The sequence below is a fragment of the Dasypus novemcinctus genome, chromosome 2 (assembly GCF_030445035.2).
Source record: "Dasypus novemcinctus isolate mDasNov1 chromosome 2, mDasNov1.1.hap2, whole genome shotgun sequence".
NCBI classification, from domain to species: Eukaryota; Metazoa; Chordata; class Mammalia; order Cingulata; family Dasypodidae; genus Dasypus; species Dasypus novemcinctus.
The window spans coordinates 46429519-46450417 of record NC_080674.1 but is presented as its reverse complement, the minus strand read 5'-3'; the positions used below and the strand labels follow the sequence as shown (position 1 = coordinate 46450417).

The window sequence follows — 20899 nt, the reverse complement described above, 5'->3', positions numbered from 1 at the left end:
ACATACAGTACATAAAAAAAAAAAATGTGTCCTTTGACAGAAGATGATCCCTAGTGGGGCTCCTATCTTCATATTTAAATACATTTTGCATCAGACTTGATGGAATATCTTCCTAAAACTTCCATTCCATTCCTTAAACACAAGGGCCTGTCAGCCACCTTGTGGCTGGTTTCCAGTATTCTTACCATGGTGGCAGAGGCTAGCTGCTTTTTAGTAAAAAAAAGACAGGTGGAATATTCTTAATGTTTCATTAAAAGTAGACTTTTATGTTATAGTATTCTTCTCTTGCTTAATAATGGTTATTAAATTCCCCATGAAGGCATTTTGGGTATTAGAAAGAATTATTGGAGGCGAGAATATGATTTTGTATCTTGAGGTCTCTATTATTATAATTTGATATTAATGATATATTCAGAAACAACATAAAGTTAGAGTTTAATTTTTTTAACACAGAAAGAAAAGTCATAAAATAATATTTATTAAGTGAGTTAAAAGCCATCACAATATGCTTAAAAGGCATGTGGCAAATGTACTTTTTAAAACCAGTCACCGTATTATGTCAAATATTGTTTCAAACAAGAAACTTCCTAATTAGTTTAGAAAAAATGGTATTGAAGAAATTCTCATTTAGTGATATTTAGTATCATAATATTTTACCTGTACAGTAAAATGCAGAAACATAATTTTAATTTTTCTGTAGCTTGTGAGTGTTTCATTAGGAAATCTCATCTCCTCATTTGACCCTGTAAATCTTCTGTTTTTAATAGAAATGGCTATAACCAACCCCATTCTGGAATGAAATTACTTTATTCATTTACTGGTCTTTATTAAGCAGCCGTCTTTAATTCTGTATCTAAAAGTTTTAATTCTTTATTCTGAATTCCTATGTCTCATTTTCTTTAAACCTTTAATCCTCTTTGTAGTCTTCCTATAAAGGATCTCCAAATATTCCATGCCAGCTTTGAGAAGAACTGGCACACTACTTATTAAACCATATTCCAGGTTTAAAAGCCACAACTAAACTTCCTAGAAACAATCAGCACCTGTCACTGACCACTATACTGATTCAATACCAGGCCCTCTCTTAGGTGCTACATATACAACCATTACTACTGTTATAGAATTTCTTCCCTTTGCATTAAAAACATCATTTTTTTTTGTGATTATAAATGCAAAACAAACAGTATTTTTATAAATATAGGAACACATTCCAGAGATAGGCACTGTTAAAATTTTAGTGCATCTTCCCTTCTCTGAACTTCCCACATACTTCAGGAAAAGTCCTGGAAGTAATTTGGAAATGAAATTCTCCTTCTCTTGTAATGGAAAATAACTATTACAGATGGTGATCTCAAGGTCTCCCACCCTGACATGTGATGTGACTATATCTTGATTGCACAACACCATAACAATGTATGGATGTATCAACTGTATATTGACAAAAGGCACTTTGGCTGCCATTTTAATTTTTTTTTTTACCTTCTTCACAGGCAAATGGGCTCACTTGAGGGAGTGTTACATAGAGCATCTCACTGAACTCCCCATATTTTTCAGAGTTCCTTTGTCTGGATCTCACATGCACTTCATATTCTTTATCCAGTCTCAATGAGTATACTGGGACTGATGTTGACATTACAGGGTCCATCTTTCAAAACAAAATAAAAAGCTTATTGGTTAGAGAGTTAGCAACTCAATGTAATAAACTCTACAAGGTGTTTCCCCGTTTGTGTTCAAAAAGAATTTCTGTAAAGTGGGTATTCTTTTAAAATAAATGGGGGAGTATGCTGTTTAAAACAAATAATTTTGTAAAGAATCATGTTTTTAAATGGGCAATAGTCCTCAAATTAATTCTGGTATAAACCCAAAAACATGATAGACTTGCTTAAAGAAATGAAGCTCTCTCTTTGTATTAGGCGTCAGATATCTATTAAGATAAAAATAGAACAGAATTACTATGGCAGAACTGCAAAGAAGACTACAGATATGTTGCCTATCCTTTGGGATATTACAGTTTTGTATGGAGGAAGAAACAGACAGATAAAACATTTTCTTCACTGAGACAAATTATAACCATAAGCAAGTTATATATTGCATTCTTTAGAAATTCTGGGAAGTCATTCATATAATTACAGAATTAGAAAGGATTAAATACTCAAAGCAGTTTTTCAATATGTACTTATCATGCATTTTTGGTTAGAACACATTGTTCCTATTTACAGAAAACTTTGAACCCTTACTTTTTCAACAGTATGGGTTTTCAAGTAAATAGAATTCTCATAATTTGTTTTATTAAGTCAGAAGATGGGGCTTCTGCTGTCAGTTTGTACTCATAAAGTAGTATACCTCTTTTCCCCCCCATGTGTACACGGAATGGTTTGACATCTTTTATAGGAACCTCTTACTATATGGAATACATGCATACCTGAAATACTTTTTTTAAGGAAGAATTCTGAATATGAAACCCGTTTTATAATTTTTCTTAAAATACTTTTAAAAGCCTATGTTTCCATTCTTGAAATCCCAATTTCTCTTTGTTATGGTCAGCACTATTATTTTTTACAGATTTCATTAACAACAAAACCAAAAATGGGCCCCCAGTGATTTCCTCTCTGGTCCCCTCTGGTCTCATTGCTTATCTTCTCTCAACCTTACACAATACCACACCAAACTCAAAAATGCTCACAAATGTGCTCAGACTGCCTGCATTGTACCCTGCCACCTACCTGTGTGGCTACATTTTAAGAAGTCTTTGCCAGCACTTTTCCCTACTCTACCATGCCAGACAATACACATCTTATATTACTTTTTTTTTTAGGTACTGAGGCTGGGGATTGGACTGGGACCTTGTATGTGGGAAGCTGGTGCTCAACTGCTTGAGCCATATCCGCTCCTCTCTTACAGCATGTCTTATACTTCACTGCTCAAACTTAATTACCCACATCTTTCTATATTTCCAGTAAATTCCCTGAGGGTATAAAAATTTCCTAATTATCTTTGCATTTCCAAAACCCAGCACAATACCAGGTATACAGCAGGTGCTCAAAAGATAGCCCATACACTGAATAATTCTATGCCACCCATTACGTCTTTAAAAACTGTAAATTCTTAACTTGGTTTAGTAGGTAAAGAGTTGAAAGCAACCACATGGTCATTAGTACAACTTGAAATATTACAAATGAACTTATTAAAAAAACAGGCATGGTAATAGCAAATTCAAAATTGTAAAATATTAACATGAATTCCTGATACAAGCGAAAAACACTAGGCTTTTCCTCTCTACTTATGAACCCACCCCCTTCCTTTTTTCCTTATAATGCTTGTGAGTTTCTTCAAGGAAGAGGTCATTCCTTCTGAGGCCCTTGGAAACTCCCGAACTTATAAATAACACTAATACATAACTTCACCCCTTCGGACTGTGTAATGAAATTTAGCAAGGGTGCAATAGAAGTGCAATGAAGCCAGGTTCGGAGGCAGCCCTGAAGAGTCGATTACCTGAGCCCATGCTCTCACACACCAGTCACAGGGTGTGACTTTCATATCTGTGCCACAGTGAAATGAGAAATAACTATATGCCATGGACTTCCGAGTTGATATTGTGATCATCAAATTTGTGAATGCTGACATTCTATTTTAAATCTTTTCTAGGGCAGTGCTTATCAAATTTTCTGCTTCAAGACCTCTTTAAACTCTTAAAAATATTGAGAATCCTAAAGACTTTGGTTTATTTGGATTATATCTATCACTATTTACCATATTAGAAATTGAAACTGAGAAAATTTTAAATATTTAACTAAAAAAAAATTATTCTGGTAAGATATATTCAACACAAAAGTCCCAATTTAAAATAGCAATAATAGATTTTATGTTGACACAAGTAACATACTTTTCTAAAGATATTTTGTTTTTCAAAAAATGTAAGTACAGTGAGACGAGTGCCATTATTTTACAGTTTTGCAAGTCTCTTTAATATCTGGCTTAATAGACATATCTACTTTTCATTTTATATCTGCTTTGGCATTCTGTTAGGATGCGTTTTTTGGTTGGTGTTAATGAATAAAATCTGGTCACACACAGAAGTATAGTGAGAAAAGGGAGGAATAATTTAAAGCTTTTTCAGGTAACTGTGGATATTGTGGATATTGTGGATATTCTTTCCAAAACTATACCAAAACTCAACAAGTAGTAATTTCTTTAAGGCTAGAAGCAGGGTGGAATCTGAAACCTTATCAATGAAGTTTTCAGACACTATTATATTAAAACTCACCATTCCACTTTGCACTTTGAATGGTTTTTTTCCTCATACATGATTTTATAAATTTATGAATTCTATAAATCATGTATTAGCCATTTCAAAAATATTGGTTTGCTGACTTATGCAGATTTTCTAAATGTTCACACATTTTATTATGTAACGTAAAAATCTCTTTCATTAATACCACCATCAATTTCGTGAGGAAAATTTTCAAAATTTGGGAAGACATCAAGCCCACAATTATGGATACATGTTTTCCGAATTATAAATTTCCTTTGAAAGCTCAAATTTTTTTCCATTGGCAACAAATACTGTGAGCTGTTTTTCTTGATGTGACCAGCTCAGTTCATCCTTTTTTTTTGTGAAATGTTTGCCAAATATTTGCCAAGTCAAATGTGAATAACCATCTATCACTATCAGTTGTTCATTCAAGAAAAACATGGTGTTCCAGGCAAAAAGTGCTAGCTCAGCTTGTAAATCAGTTGTGTAAGTGCTTTTCCTGAACACAACCATCAGTGTCTTCATATGCCACAGAAGTTCTTAATGCATCCATTCCACTTGTCGCACAGAATATTAAAAAGCTATGGGCGCAAAGGTAGAGATTTAATGAAACTACTACTTTTTATAGCTTAATAAAGGTCATTTTTGTGTGAAACTGGCTTTTTTCTTTATTGCAAGTGCACACTGAAGAATAAAGTGACTATTCATACTCTTTGGTGCCACTGGTTTGATTCATGCTAACACTTAAGTAGCTTTACCCATTGTGCCTCCTGTTCGACATCTGGTACACATACAAATGCCAACACAGCAAAAAAGGGAAAAACATTATTATGAAATTAATTTTGATCTTGTGGATCCCTCTGAAAGGGTCTCAGGGATTCTCAGGGGTCCAGATGACACTTTGAACTGCTGGCCTAGGGTACCTAGCAGAATGTCTTATGTACAGTAATTACTTCAATACATGGTTGCTGAATAAATATTTGATCAAGTGATTCACTCTATAGCTTGGATTTAGAAAGTCTTGTTGACTCAGCATTCAACCAGGCTCCTTTGAACCAAGTTACAGAACAGATATCTACATTAGAGTGATTCAGAAAACAGAATATCAAAGCCCAGCACTGTAATTGTTCAAAGCTGCTCCAAACTTAATTTTCTTCTAACAACAGATTTGGTTTACTGACTGAATAGGGCCTGGCGTCTCAAAATTCTGGGAGTGAGGCTGTTCTAGGCTGCTGGGCACAACCTGATGACTGGCCAGAAACTGCTTGGCTTGGCCAGTACTGTGGCTGTGGTTAGACTGATTTAGAATTAGTTATACTGGGAGCAGCCCGATAACATTGTTTTTCTTCTTCTTGTGTGCCATGTAGAATTTATCTAAGGGCTGAGGTCCCACACACTTGGCAAGGAGAACTTTGTGAAGGATTCTCTACTTGTCTACATAAGAACTTCTTAGCTTGTTTTTCTGATAAGGTATAAAACAAAACATCTATCTGAAACCTCTAACTGACAAATGTCTGCCTTTTTTTCCCCTCCTGGAGTTACTTAAGAGCTGACTTTAATGGGGTCTCTTAAGTGGCAAACAACTAAAATCACAGGGGAATATTTAGTCATAGCACACTGTTGACCTTATCATAATCCTTCCTGTGTTTAGCCACAACCCCAAAACAGCTAAGGAGCCAGAGTTTACAATTTGGCACTAACGTTCAAATGAATACCAGGCAGAACAGGGGAAAGAGATTTCCTTTCCTTCTACAGGCTTCCATGTAAGCATCTGCTTTCTTACAGAATTCCAAGATATTTCACTGATTAGCTCACTTATCCTCAAATAAGAAATTATGGAGCAGATAGCTCACTTATCCTCAAATAAGAAATTATGGAGCAGATAGCATGGGTATGTGATATTAGGTTGAAGGAAGTCTAATTACAAGTGAGAGAAAGATTGCTGAAATAGAAAAAATAAAAGTCAGAGGATTTAAGTGTGAGATGTAGTACCCTTACCATTTTCCACTGGGTCTCATTTACTTCTTTGTAATGAAGTTCATACTCCAGGACTATCCATCCTTTCTGAACATCTGCATTGGGTGGTGGTTCCCATCTCACTTGGATATCTGCATGTATCCCAGTTAAACTGATGTTGAGTAAAGTCCAGTTGAGGCCAATGGGTGGATCTGGTTGTACTGTGCATTGCAACAGAGAATTAGCACACAGAGGAATACCACTTGATATTAATAAAGTGCTTTCTTTCAAAGAGACCAAATGACCTTACATGTTTTTGTTTATTCTCCAAATTCTTCTAATATTCTTATTATTGCAACTGTTATTTTATTAGAGTACCATTGCTTTTTCTTAAGGATTGTCTGTTTTTGACTTAAAAATTCATTTTCAAGTCTAAAATCTCATCTATAATATTTCTAAAAGATCTGTTCTGTTTCCCATTTCTTATTGCTATGATAGCATTTATGCTTTGAAAGTTTGTCAAAGGAATTGATTTTAACGCAAAACCAAAGAAGCAGAGTGTCAGAAAACTTATAGTACTTAAACATGTGGCTGGCTATTTTGGAGCTAAGGGTAGAAGAATCTCTTCTTTACCCAACTGTACATGATGCTGGGGTAAGGATCTTGTCTTCTTCATTTCTGTATTGCCACTAGTATAATCCTTCTGAACACTTAGCAAAATGCTCCTTACCAAGTTGCCTTCCAAGCCACATGTGATCATTACTTCAGACATAAGAAGGAAGGCATTATATTGCTTCTCAAATGATGAGGATTCAGCATTTTCTGCCTTTTACTTCACTTCCATGTGAACAGTCTGAAATAGTTGTTTGCTTTGTTTCTACTGATAGACTAAGCACTGTCAGGGAAATCTGCAAGCTGCATTCTGCTTATTGGGACCCCAAAGACCACAGTCACCAAAAGTTGATGAAGAGAAATACAAATTCTGAAGTTAGGTACTATAGCTAAATTTACATTTATAATTTATAAATTATTGCTATTCAGGTCTCAAGACTGAGGGTTTTGAAAACAATTTGCAGATACAGTACAGAATTTACTATCTTTTCTGCTATATGTAGATAGTATAGAGTGTTGTAGAGAATCTGGTTGTTCAGAGATGAGCCTATAAATACACCCTGTGAGGAGCTCTTAATGTCTGTCAAAATCTTGGCTCAAAGACAGACGTTCTCATCTTCACCCAGAGTTAAAACAGAACTTACCACAGAACAGCAGGCTGGGGGGTACTGTGGAGAGGGCTCCACTTTTTTTTTCTTAAATAGAGTCCAAATTTGGCTAATTATAGTATATTTTATGGGTTAATTTGCAAAATGGCTGAGCTAAGAAAGGTCACATAATGGAAGTAATTTCTTACTCATTAGTTTCTTTTTTTTTTTTAAAGATTTATTTATTTTTATTTATTCTCCCCCCTTTGCAGCTTTTTTTTCCCTTTTTTTGCTGTCTGCTCTCTGTGTCCATTTGCTGTGCATTTTTTTTTTTTCCTGTGTCTTCTTGTCTTCCTTCGTTGTGTCATCTTGCTGCGTCAGCTCTCCGCGGCACACGGGCCACTTTGCCTTCACAAGGAGGCCCTGGGATGCGAACCCATGTGATAGACAGGAGCCCAACTGATTGAGCCACAGCTGGGTCGCCTCACTCATTAGTTTTTGATGGGGAATGATGGATTCTAATAAGCAAAGCTTAACCCTTTATGTGACCAAGCTAATAACGTTTCTGGTGGAAAATTTTCTAAAACTTACTACTCGTTGTAAATGTTTCCCTTTCCACTTTAAAATGGAAGATATGGAACAGGGTGCTCTTTGAGAAGGCTCAGTACCACCATTCTAAGCATAATAATAACCCCTCCTTTATCTTCATATGTACATCCACATGCCTCTTGACCACTTCTATGAGCTCTTTCCAAAGCATCTTAAACTTAATAGATCCAAACCAAGCCTCTGACCTCACCTCCCCCAACTTGCTTCCCTCTATAATCCCCATCTATTAATGGCAACTCCATCAGGATCAAAATGCTGAATAATTCCTTGACTCATCCCTTTCTCTTCACCCCACATTCTGCCTTCTGTAATTTCAAGATATATTCAAAATCCAACCACTTCTCACCACCTCCACCTCCATAATTTAGTCCTAACCAAAATAATTCTTCACCTATATGACTTCATTGACCTCCTTACTGGACCCAACCTTAGTCTTTGTCACCCTTCAGGCAATTCTCAGTACAACAGGCACAATAATGGTCTCATATCACTCATTATCTAAAACCCTGTAAAAGCTGCTCATCTTACTTCAAGTGAAAGCCCAAGTCATTACCAATGGCTTAAATGGTCCTGTAGATTTCTTATACTCGCCTTCTCACTCTCTCTGTTAGCTCCACCAGTCTTCTGCTGTTCCTTGAGTGTGTAGGAGAAGCATGCTCTTGCTTCAGGACTTTTACCCGTGCTGTTTCCTTTTGCTGAAATGTCTTTTCCTCAGATAGAAGCATGATCGCTCTCCATTATGTTTTTTGTTCAAATGTCACTGTCTAAGTGAGGCCAAACCTGGCAACCCTATTTAAAATTGCATCCTCTCCAGCACTCCTGTTCTTCCATGTGTTATTTTTCTTCATAGCACCGTCCCATTTCACCTTCACTGGGATGAAATCCCACCAGGGCAAACATTTTTTTGTCTCTAGCATCTAGAATATTGCGTGGCATAAATTAAGGATTCAATAAATATTTGCTGAATGATTTGAATGAGTAACAAATGTATAATAAATTTATTACTTTAAGTCCAAAGAATAGTGCTATGAGGTGGCAGAGTATCTTCATAATGAATGTAGAGTTGTCTTGATTAACATCTTTCACAAGGTCTTTAAAGATTAGCTCAGTTCTTTGTTCTCCCTCACTCTCGGTTCTCTCCCTCTCCTGTTATTATTGTAACTCTGCCTGACATCATCTTTTGTTTAGATTTTCACAGTCTTTTCTAGTCCATTCCAATTTACTCTCCACACTGCAGCTAGATTAAGTTCTCTGAAATATTAATAACATGACAAGAAGTACTGTTGTTCCTCTAGATTAAGAGCATGGCCACTGAAGCTATGCTACTTAGATTCAGATCCCAAGTCTACTTACTAACTGTTTGACCTTGAGCAAGTCTTTTTAGTGCCTTGAACCTCCATTTATCTGTAAAATAGGGATTATAACAAAACCTACCTCATGTTTGTTAGACCTGGCACATGGCATTTTTGTCACTTTTAATTCTTACTATGCTCAGGGCATTTCCCTGTTTAACATCCTCAAAAGGCTACCCCTGGGCAGTAAGATAAAATCCAAATTTCTCTGTGAGGCATATAGGACCACTGATGATTTCTCCAGCCTGCCAGTCAGATCTGCTCAAGTGCTCCTGAGTCCTTGAACATTCCCTGCTGTTTCTCACTTTGGGAATTTAGTAGTTGTTGGAATGCACAGTCCGCCATGTCTACCTGGCATCTGCCACTCATGTTTTAAGAGGTAACTGAACACTTCCATGGAGCTCTTCCTCATCCCTCAGGCTGACTCAATCGCTTGCTCCTCTGGCCACCACCTGAGCTTGCAACGTCTTTCATACACCTCGAATCCAGCACTTACTATAAGTATTGCAATTATTTGTTAACACATCTGACTTGCCTGCTTGATTGTATCTACTCATCCTGCGGCCACCATATGCAACACAGTCCCCAGCACCTGACAGATGGGTAGGGCTGGTTGACAGGTCAGGCTTAGAATACAGGCGTTGACCCAGTTTCTTACTGACCCACTTAGCCATGCAACAACCCGATCCACTGACATTTAGGGCATACACTAAATAAATAGTCTCTCAAAACTACTTCAATTGGGATTTTTTTTTCTGATTATTAGTCTTCTCAATCTTCTCCCTCAAAATCAAACTGTCAGATTTCACATTTCTGTCTTCAGCTTCTAGGTATTGTTTCCTAGTCTCTTCCAGTCTGTGGATGGCTGGGAAACCACATGTAACAACAGAACATCTAAGAGAAGCTACAAGGAATTCCTACCAGCAACAGATCAACTTTTGAAGATTCATTTTGAGCACAATTTCAGCTTTTCAAAGTCCTTGTTTGCTTCTTTTAATCTCGTTTATACTCTTATAGAATAAACATGAGTATTCCAATTATATTTGTTTGGTTTGCTTTATTTTATTTTCTCCTCATGTTCACAGATAGAAAAAGGATAATCTGTTTGGGTCTTTTACTTAGCTAATTAAACTGATTATCGCCAGTGTTTTTTGGGAGATTTTTTAAACTTGGCTTTAAACTGATTTTGGCTTTTTGTAAATGTAAAATTCCAGAATTATTATGTGTTGTGATAAAGGAAATCTAGACTTTTTTTATAGCAATGATAAAGGGAAAAGCACAACATACCTCAGTGAATCTGAATGTGATAATTATATCAAATATTTGGGAAAGAAGGGACCTTAGGAGTACACGGAGTTTGTCCCTTGCAGTGGCACAAAAGAACATAAACCAGATTTAAAGACCTAAAGAAAAAGATTCGTCATGGTGCCATTCTATTCTTTACAACATTTACTGCCAGTTGTTTTATGTTAGAGCCAATTTAAGTTCTCCCTGTCCTTTAATTTTTTAGCAACTGGTCTCATCTGTAAAAATAGTCATCCAGGTACATAGAGCACTATTACAAAACCTTCCTAATAGATTATATTTGGATTGCAGGCTTCCCGTTTATGGAATCTAGAGTCATGTCAAATAAAACACAAACCTGTGATTTACCTATTTCCTCAACAGAGAAACACCTTTGATCCACCGTATCACCATTGTTAGTTAACTTGATACAGTAGGGTATCCAAATGGAGGTATAAGAGGAATTAAAGTAACAGCTGTTTACTCCAGCAGAGACATAATCGGGGCATTCTTTCCATTCTTGGGTCCATTCTTTACTGCTCCTGAAATGAAGATAAAAGAGAATGAATTGTCCCAAAAATCATGCCATAGGTTAAGTCAAAGTGAGGTGCCTGACAGTCAGATTTAATAAATGTAACATCAATATGGTGTGAAGGAGTAGTTTAGTATTGCCTTTTCCAGGAAGTACTGCATCTGTGGACAATATCAGTGTCTGAAAACCATAAGCAGCTATTTAGGGGAATGGATGTAGCTCAAGTGGTTGAGTGCCTGCTTCCCATATAAGAGGTCCCAGGTTTGATCCCTGGTGCTTCCTAAAAATAAGCAAACAAACAAACAAAAAACAAATGAACAAACAAACAAAAAGCAGGTCTCATTGGAGTGTGGATGTAGCTCAGTGGTTGAGTGCCTGCTCCCCATGTATGTGGTCCTGGGTTCAATCCTTGGAACCTAAAAGAAAAGAAGAAAAAAGAGGCTATTTGGTAAGTGTGCCTATAGCAAAAGCATTGGTCCATTGACTGTATATGATGTACTAGCTCCTAAATCAAACAGTTTCTGTGGCATGTACTTTATGATCCCCATTCTCATATGATGGTTCTGAGGCTTAGAAAAGTTAATTTTCCCCCTTTAATAAAACACTGCAGTGTGTCAACCCCAAAACTATAGACATTCACAGAAAAAAGTAAGTCCTTGGACTTGAGCATTTCCCCCAACTGAAGGTGGAAGAAACTGAGGTGTGGATGGTGTGCTCCAGGCTGATTGATCCCAAGATCTGTGAGGCCTTGAGGTGAAATATCAGCTACCACCCTACACTGAAGCACTGTATCCTGTGTCCATCTCCCCAAGGATGCCCTATGCTTAGGGAGTTTTCCCAGTACCTTGAACTCCTTCCCATACTCCTGATTATGTCCTTTAATTATATGAAGAGCCATGAGAATATTTTAAACATATCAACCAGATGATATTTATGAAACATGGGAATCATAGCCTTTACCCCCATCCTTGAGATAGACAAAAGGCATGGGCCCAGAAATTTAGAAATCTTTCCAAGTCCAGAAAGCATTTTTTTTTTCCATTTTGTAAGTAGAAATGAAAATTTAATTACAGTATTGGGGGTCCCGCGCCCTGGCTCCCCCTCTCTAAGGGAAATTCAGTCCATAGCAGGCAGCTGCCTACATGCCCAGGATCCAAGTTAAAATGTGACAGACCTCCCCACAGGGAAACAATGGACAGATGATATCTCAGACTGTAATTTTCTCCAGGTTGTACACTTCCTTCCTACAGAAACATCACCAGACCCCATTTATGTGCTTCAGTGACCCTGGCAGAAACTCTGTTATGAAACGTCTTTGTTCTGAGACCCTTTATATTACCCCTCATTTTCCTGCTTTTTGCAGAGTGCTACTTTCATTTTCTGGCCTGCTGTCACGAGAGATCCTTTCCTGCCTGTAAGTCCCAATAAAGCTTATGTCTGACCCAGTTCCAGGTGTGTTCTTTGGTACTGTGGCCACCTCAACCCATGCCCATCAGGAGCTGGGTTGGAACAAGTATCAAAAAGAAGGAAAACCAAAAATGAGCTGAATTGAATCCATGTGTTTTTCTGTCAGTTCCTTTTTGGGTTTATCTATGAAGAGTGAGTTCATCTTTACCTACATCTTGGACCAGAACAAAGAAGTAAATAAACAAATAAATCATGGAGGACAATTGTGCTGATGCACGCAAGGAGTGCTGTGCCACGCAGGGGTGTCCCTGTGCAGGGGAGCCCCATGCGCAAGGACTGTGCCCTGTAAGGAGAGCCGCCCAGCGCGAAAGAAAGTTCAGCCTGCCCAGGAATGGTGCTGCACACACGGAGAGCTGACACAGCAAGATGACGCAACGACACAACAAAAGGAAACACAGATTCCTGTGCCTCTGACAACAACAGAAGCAGACAAAGAACATGCAGCAAATAGACACAGAAAACAGACAACCAGGTGGGGGGAGAAGGGGAGAGAAATAAATAAATAAATAAATCTTTTAAAAAAATCATGGAGGACAGATGGATACATGGAGAACACGAAGTAAATCAGAAAAGCTATGCTTCTATATTTACATTCTACCACAATGTTAGTCATCTCCACCCCTCTATGGAAAACATCATTGGCCCAGATGACTTAAAAGAACATTAGGCTGCATACTGAATGGGAAGGAGATGTCAGAAGGAAGTCAGAGTTTTGGGAAAGGTAATGCCCTGATCAGTTGCCATGGGAACCTGAACAACAATGCAGTATAATCAAATGATGGCTCACACTCAAGTCCATCCTAGCAAGGACAGAGCAGACATGTGATAGTATGTGATAAGGTCCTCCAAAATCTTGTCTGTCTGACTGACTGAATGAATGAATTAGGCAATCCCTCTTTGAGTGCCTACAATAAATCAAGTACTGGTACTGTAAGCTTGTAAACAAATAAGATTTGGTCCCTACCTCCAGGCTAGAAGAAAACTCAGAAATTACCATTGGAGTACTTGATTTTTGGCCTCTTGCATTCATTCCATTAATAGCCAATGAGCATTGATTATGTGTAAAATATGGTGTTGGCCACTATGGGGGATTTACCTGTGCCTAATGAAAGCTTCCCAACTCAGAGGGAAAGACTAAAAATTATTTTACAAAGTGGCATGGGCTGAAAGCTCATTGGTAGTGTCATGAAGATCCCCAGGAGTTCAGAAGAGGGAATGTGTGCTCTGATTCATCAAGGAAGGCTTCAAGGTGGAGGTGGTGTTCTTAGCAACTCTGAGGGATGGAGTAAAAATTTAATAAACTGGCAACAGGTAGAGGAAAGGGAGGGAAGAGAGCAGGCAAAGGCACTGAGGTAAGGATGTGGGCATGAGTGTGGTGGGGAAGCAAGTGGCTGTGGAATGACAGGGCAGAACTGTCTTAAATTAGAGCTGCTACTTGGGTGGAGTAACTCATCCTCCTTTCATTTTTCACTATCCTTTAAGCTGAGAATAGGGGTTGTAAGTCAAGGAGATGAAAAGCCATATAATATTTGCCTGAGAAGGAAGTGGGAATGGCCCAGGGAAGGAGAAGGCGCCTGGGGCTGGAAGGACTCTGAGGCCTGGGTGTTGTGCAGCAGCAGGCAGTGTGGACCCCGGAGGCTAAGGGAAAGACAGAGAACAGAAGGAAAGGACGAGGGGCTTCCCTGTTTTCCTTCTTTACAGTTGTATCTCAGCCCGGTCTGGTTGGCACCAGGAGAAACCTGAGCAATATCAGGGGGTTCTTGGACAGCTGCCCATCAGCTGTTGTAAAGAACATGGAATTAAAATGGCAGAGACACCAGGGTCTGAGACAGGGAACTATTGCTTAAGTTCTGGTTGAGATTCCTGAAAGTTGCATACCCTTGGAAGAGAGGGAGATTCATCCCTGATGGGAAAAGGAAGTGGGTGAAGGGCAGAAGAAAGGATAAATTGTGTGTGTATTTGGAGTAACAGGAAAAAGATAAAAAATTAGGGATGAGTGGGTCACTGAACTGTAATATGGTTGATAATACCTTGACTTTCAAACTAAATAGGTGTGTATTAAAGAGAATGGCTTAACAAGACTGCCCAGAGAATGATGCTTTAATGTAAGGAATTTCAAAGGAATTTAGGATAATTGATAGTATTAAAGCTAGAAAACTCACAGTACTAAAATGTTCCAAACATGAACAACAGTGCCTAATAGGTCCTGATTTGGAACAGGGAGGCTAGCTGTATTGTGCTTCACAGTTTCTGAATTTTGGCATGTTGGCATTCTGGTCTCCATGGGGACTGTGTGAAAAATCTTGTTTAGATGGTCCCAAGCCCATTAGTCCCATAGAATAAGCAATTTAAAGCAATTAAGCATGATGGATCAGGAATAGCTTGTGCAAAACCTAACTCTCACCTCCTTCCTCATTAATCCAATTAGAATTTTACTTTAAATAAATATTTAAAACTTATTTAATAAACTATTAAATTGAACACACACACAAAAACAAATGAACTCACAAAGCAGATAGTATGTTGATTGTGTCAAAACAACAAATTCAGTCTTGGTGAGTAGAGACTTTATCTGAAAATATTATTGCAAAAGGGGAAAGGGTTTATTGCAATAGAGGAAGGGAACTATTGCAGTCTGGAGAATGTTCTGACCATCAGGTCTGTAAGTGTCTCAAGAATTAGGCCAAAAGGATTTTTCTTTTATACAGAGGAAAGAATTGGGTGTAGGGAAGTGGGATGAAAGGTGGCGTGATTAGACGGTAGATTTGAGAATATTTTATGCTGAAGCAGCCTATTATTTGGGAGGTGCTCTTAAAATTCATGGATCTGGAGGAAGGACAGACTAACCAAGGTGTCTGAATAAAAAGCAATTTGTTCTGATCGATCAGTGAGTTCATGCAGTTCAGCTAATCATATATGAAGCAAAGGAGTGGAAAGTGGAGGGTCTGTGTTGAATCTTATCCTAGGTAAACAAAGTGGTATTCTAGAGACTTGTTTGGCTAAGGGAAGTTCTGTGCATAAGCCATTTGCTGGAATACAGAGGTGGGGGTATTTATTAAACTTCACTGTTTTCCAGAAAACAGGATTTGGGTAAAGCCTAAACGTCGTCAGCTGCCAACACTGGTTTGATTTCATAAAGGTAACTGAGGCCACTTAATGGAGGCTACTTTCTCCTTTGTTTACCACCCAAAGTTAAGTATTTTAGATTTGTTTACAGACTATCTTGTGAAATAGGAGTAGCAGCAGTAGAAAGAATTATCAATGAAAACAGAAGAGAAGAAAAGCTTTCCCCCTTAAGGTGACCAACTGTAAAAGAAATAATAAAAGAAGACACCATTTTTGGAGGCGTCTTCAGGACATGGAGCTGCCCTGGATGGTGCTTCAGAGGTAATCACCGGACATTGTAAATCCTCACAGGGCCTACATGATGGAATAGAGGAGAGTATGGGCCATGATGTGAACCAATGTATATGAGGTGCAGAGGTGCCCAAAGATGTACTTACCAAATCCAATGGATGTGTCATGATGATGGGAACGAGTGTTGTTGGGGGGGGGAGAGGGGGGGTGGGGGGGTGGGGTTGAATGGGACCTCACATATATATTTTTAATGTAATATTACAAAGTCAATAAAAAATAAAAAAATTAAAAAAAAAAAAAAGAAAATATATTATAATCAAGTATAAAATGCATGAGCAAATACATATTACTGAGCTTGAAAAAAAAAAAAAAAAAAAAAAAGAAGACACCATTTATGCTTTAAGGGCAATTGTTTTCATTACATACAGCGTATGCTAAAGTTTAACCTTAAAATTTAATCCTTTTCTTTGAAAAAAAGAGAAGAAACAATGTCCTTTCTTTCCCCCACAAACTTGCCTGGAAAGTAAACTTTTTTTTTCTTAAAGGCCAGGATAATTTCTTTTTGAAAGGATTAGTTTCAGGCACAATTGTGTGTGGGGAAGATACATCCTCAGTGATGAAGTGTTCACATGCCAGTCTACTTCCTTTGACAACAAAGTATTCGCACGCCAGCCGCCAAGGGCAGAGCATCCCTCACATGCTTCCCAGAGCTTTCTTTTGCCATGCCTTGTAATTTGCATTCCTGATGAGTCCCCACCAAGCTCAGATGCTGAATTTGGCAGGGTCTCCATCACAGGGGTGGCAGAGAACTGTTCAGAATTGTTTAGCCAAATGCACTGAGGTTGCCTTTTCTGCCAGCTCACCTGGTGGGGAGCAGAGCTGAGCAAAGTGTGCGACTGCCTTTGGGCCTGGGCCTTTGCTGTCCTGTGACAGCGCCACGTGTTTAAACGCGGTTGTGATTTAGATACCAAGGACGGGCCGGTGAATTGAAAGCTCAGTGCACTGTCTACTTCCCTGCCCCTTCCTGTTTCCACTGACTCTGGCTCTGAATGAAACAATGTCACAGCTTTATTGTGTGTGAGGCATGGAGAGGAATGATTCTATAGTTCCAGGAGTTGCCTGAGAACTGAATTCTAAGAAACAATGACAAGATTCAGAAAGTGCGTCGGTATTGTGATCTCTGTTTAAGTGGGCAATGAGAAGTCTAATACAGATGTATGCTAATCAGGGCAGTCTAACCCTAATACCCCTGAACTCTTCAATTCTGACCTTCCCAGATAAACTGGGCTATGGGCGTATGCTATCTTTGCCTGAGATATTTTTATTGAGAGAATACAGAATGCTGACTTTGCAAGTTTGGACTGGCATTTAATCATGAGGTTGTACTTTGGGTACCTAAGGATCCCAGCCTTCGCTACGGCATAACCTAATGAACTTCTTCTGAATATGTCTGAGATTTTTCCTCCACCTGGTCAAACTTTCAGCAGCATCCCTCTTAGTACAGAGCCTGGGTTTGGACTAGGGATGCTGAAAGGCCTGCGGTATGCAGTAGAGGTCTATAGACAAAGTCATGTGGCTCTGGTAGATTAGGGTGAGGGACAAATATACATTTATGATATTATATATAATATTTGTGTGGTAAAAGCATATTTTCATAAAGTAGGCCATCTCTTGCTAATTCTCTAGTCAGTTGGGTTAATTGTGCCTGTACAAATAACTTAGGTTATTTGTTTTGATTGAGCTGAAGCCAAAACATGAGAACGGCATTTACTAAATCTGTCTCTCATTTACAAATAGCATAATCAATTCAATACATATACAAAAAGGTTACCAAACATATTAGCTTCCTGTCTAAATGTACTTAAGCAAATTAGCTTTGTGTACTGGCCTCTACTTCTATGGAGAGTCAGCGTTAAAGAAAAAAAGTACAGTCATTGCTCACCCACTTGTTCTCTGTGTGCCCTCTGGGGTACACCCAAGGGACCTTTCACACATAGAAGGTGGTGAGCCCAGCTGGCTGCTCACAAAAGTATAAGTCATCTGCAAATTAAGTACCCAGACCTGCATTAAAAATGGACTTAATTGCTTACCAAACAGCACAGAAAGTAAGGAATCAAAAATCATTTCTGTAGCCCAGAAAGTAGAATTTCATATTACTATTATTTTAAATTATTACACTACTGATAATAACAAAAATAGCAGCTACCCTTTATTATGTATGTACTGTATGCCAAGTACTTGTTAAGTGCTGTTCATGTATTATCTAAAACAATTCTCACAAGAAGCCATGAGGCAAGGACTGTTATCTCCACTCTGCAGAGGAAAAGGCCAACTTGCAGACAGAATGAGGAATTTTCCCAGGATCACTCAGTAAGTGCTGGAGCCAGGCTGGGATGCAGGTTTGCTGGCCCTGAGCCATCTCCTCAACTGCTGACTGCATCTTATTTCCCTTCCCTCATTCGTCTGTGGGGGTAGCTAACATCATCCTTAGACACTAACCCACGGAAGCCTAGAATAAAAAAGGGCCTCACTAAGCTTGCTTCCTGGTTTAGTTCTTCCCTGGGGCTGGGGTGGAAAAGAGTAGATAACAGAGTGTTTGAGTCTAAAATTTAAAAAGGTAAGAAGGTACACCATAAAAGTAAACAGGAGTGGAAACAATGCCAGGCAAGTGGTTAGAAATAAACTACTTGGGAGGTGATTACTTTGAGAGATCTCCATTTCACTCTTCTCCTCTTATTTTATAGGACCACTGGTAAAAAAGGAGGAGAAAAGTATTACAGTCCCTTTCAGAATATAACTAATTTAACAGAAACATAGTCTATTCTCTACATGGAAACCAAACGGGGTCTTTAAAAAGATACATTTTTTTCAAAAAACCCCAATGGCTTCCCACCACAGATAAAGTAAAACTCAAAGTCCTACCACAGGATACATGGCTTGGCATAGTCTGGTCCAGACCAAGTCGCTGACTCCTTCTCATAGCTCGTTCCTTATCTCCCATCCTGTATCATCCATGCTCCTCTGAAATACACCTAGCCTGGTCCTGCCTCAGAGCCTCAGCACTTGCAATTTCCTCGGCCTGGACAGCCTTTTCCCCAGAGAGTCACGTGGCCTCCCTCACTTCTTTTAGGTCTGTATTCTAATGCCACCATATTAGAAGCCTCCTCTGACCTTCTCCCGTAAAACATCACCCGATCCTCTACACTCCACAAACTAAGGTACTCAGTCATCCAACTCTCACTCATATTTCTACCCACTCGCTTTCACAAACACTCATGTGCATTCACCCTAACACACTCAAACACTTTCACCTGCTCACCCTCTCACTTACAAACATGCATTCATGTACCTTCACGCACTCACACACACATTCACAAACACACACACTCATTCACACTTTCACTCACTCATTCTTTCACACATGCTCATGCACTCTTTCACATATATACTCTGATATACACACACACCCTAATGCACTCACATGCTTTTACCCACTCACCCTCAAATAAGTACATTCACACAGAGTCACACACTCATACTAACATACACACTTTTGCCCACTCACTTCCTCACACACTCTCATGCATATACATGTATCACATACAGTGCTATCCTCCTTCTGGCTTTATTTTTCTTAAATAACTCATATTACTAGCTATCATTTTATTTATTTCTTTTTAATTGTCCTTCTTACCCCACTTGAAAGGAATCTCTGTGAGACCAGGGAGTATGTCTTTTCTTATTTACTGTTGCATCCCCAGTGCCTAACATAGGACCCAGTACATAGTAAGGGCTTAATTAATATTTTAAAAATAAATGAATGGATACATTTAGGGCAACAAAATAAATCACTTTCTTTCCTACAACTATTTGCAACTCAGTATACTTCAATCAGCAAATCCATGGAGAGAAAAACCAGAAAGTCATGAAGGCTGCACCTTCTAATATAGAACAGCTGTATGGCTCTTGGGCTCTTTGAATCCTGATGAACACCATCCGTCCAGTGACATGAAAAAGTCTCTAGTTCAGGTGAACGGCACTTGGTGAATTTAGGCTTCTCAGAAGAATCTGCAGAATAAACAGAAAAGGCAAGGCATGAAATCAGAGGGATAATGTGTGGTCCTAGTGAAACATCTGTTTTTAAAGGTGAAAAAGGATAAAGTCAGCATATTGTGTATCTAGGAGGTGATATCAGCAGCTGCCCAAAAAGCTGCTTTCCTGGGTCACAGATGCAGACTTGGTTGCTTGCCAGTTATTTCTTTGTCAATTATTGTTTCCAAGAACAAACAGTTTTGCTCTGGTTTCAAGCATTAGTTTTTAGGACCTGTTTCAGAAACCAGAACTGGAGACAGAGATTTGGCTATGGATAGTGAAGGGAATCCCAGGAACTAGAAGAGAAGAAATGGGGAGAGAGGGAAGGGAAGAGAGAAGAGCTAATAAAGTGTGTGTTACTGAGTTGGGTTCCACACTGGCCACGTGGGGAGCACCCACTGGGGCCTCTCAGGAGCTGCGTAAAGGGTGCCTCACCATTGTCCTTCAGAAGGATGGGAGGCTGTGATTCTTCACCACTCTCACCACTCAACTGTTGAGGGTTTCCCTGGAGGTGTTCACTCTCGTGCACTTTGGGCCTCACCTGCACATGGGCTGAGTCCTTGGCTGATTTTGGAGAAGCCTAGAAAACACTCCAGTTCTTTCTGGCAATTGTGTACATGCTGGCTATGATGCAATCAGGTGGGCCAAGGGGACCACAAGTGTCCGCTACAGCATTTCTCTTTTTATAGATTCTCAGATAAATCTTGCTTATATTTGAATTCTCTTGAAAAGGTTTGGCCAGTAAACTCATTAAGCAGATGCCAACTCTAACACAACTCATACATACCTAGGTGTCATT

General features: G+C 38.8%; 1 protein-coding gene across 8 annotated transcripts in view; it reads right to left on the bottom strand.

Moving 5' to 3' along the window:
• The window catches only part of GHR (growth hormone receptor), a 311580-nt gene that overhangs the window by 8520 nt on the left and 282161 nt on the right, over window positions 1-20899 (bottom strand). For all 8 annotated transcript variants that reach the window (XM_058308500.2, XM_012528225.4, XM_071207953.1 and 5 more), the window contains 4 exons: window positions 19947-20076; window positions 11022-11194; window positions 6251-6429; window positions 1480-1645 (listed from right to left, as the gene is read on the bottom strand). In XM_058308500.2, the coding sequence (XP_058164483.1) occupies window positions 1480-1645; window positions 6251-6429; window positions 11022-11194; window positions 19947-20076 (648 nt within the window). The remainder of the gene's footprint in view (window positions 1-1479; window positions 1646-6250; window positions 6430-11021; window positions 11195-19946; window positions 20077-20899) is intronic.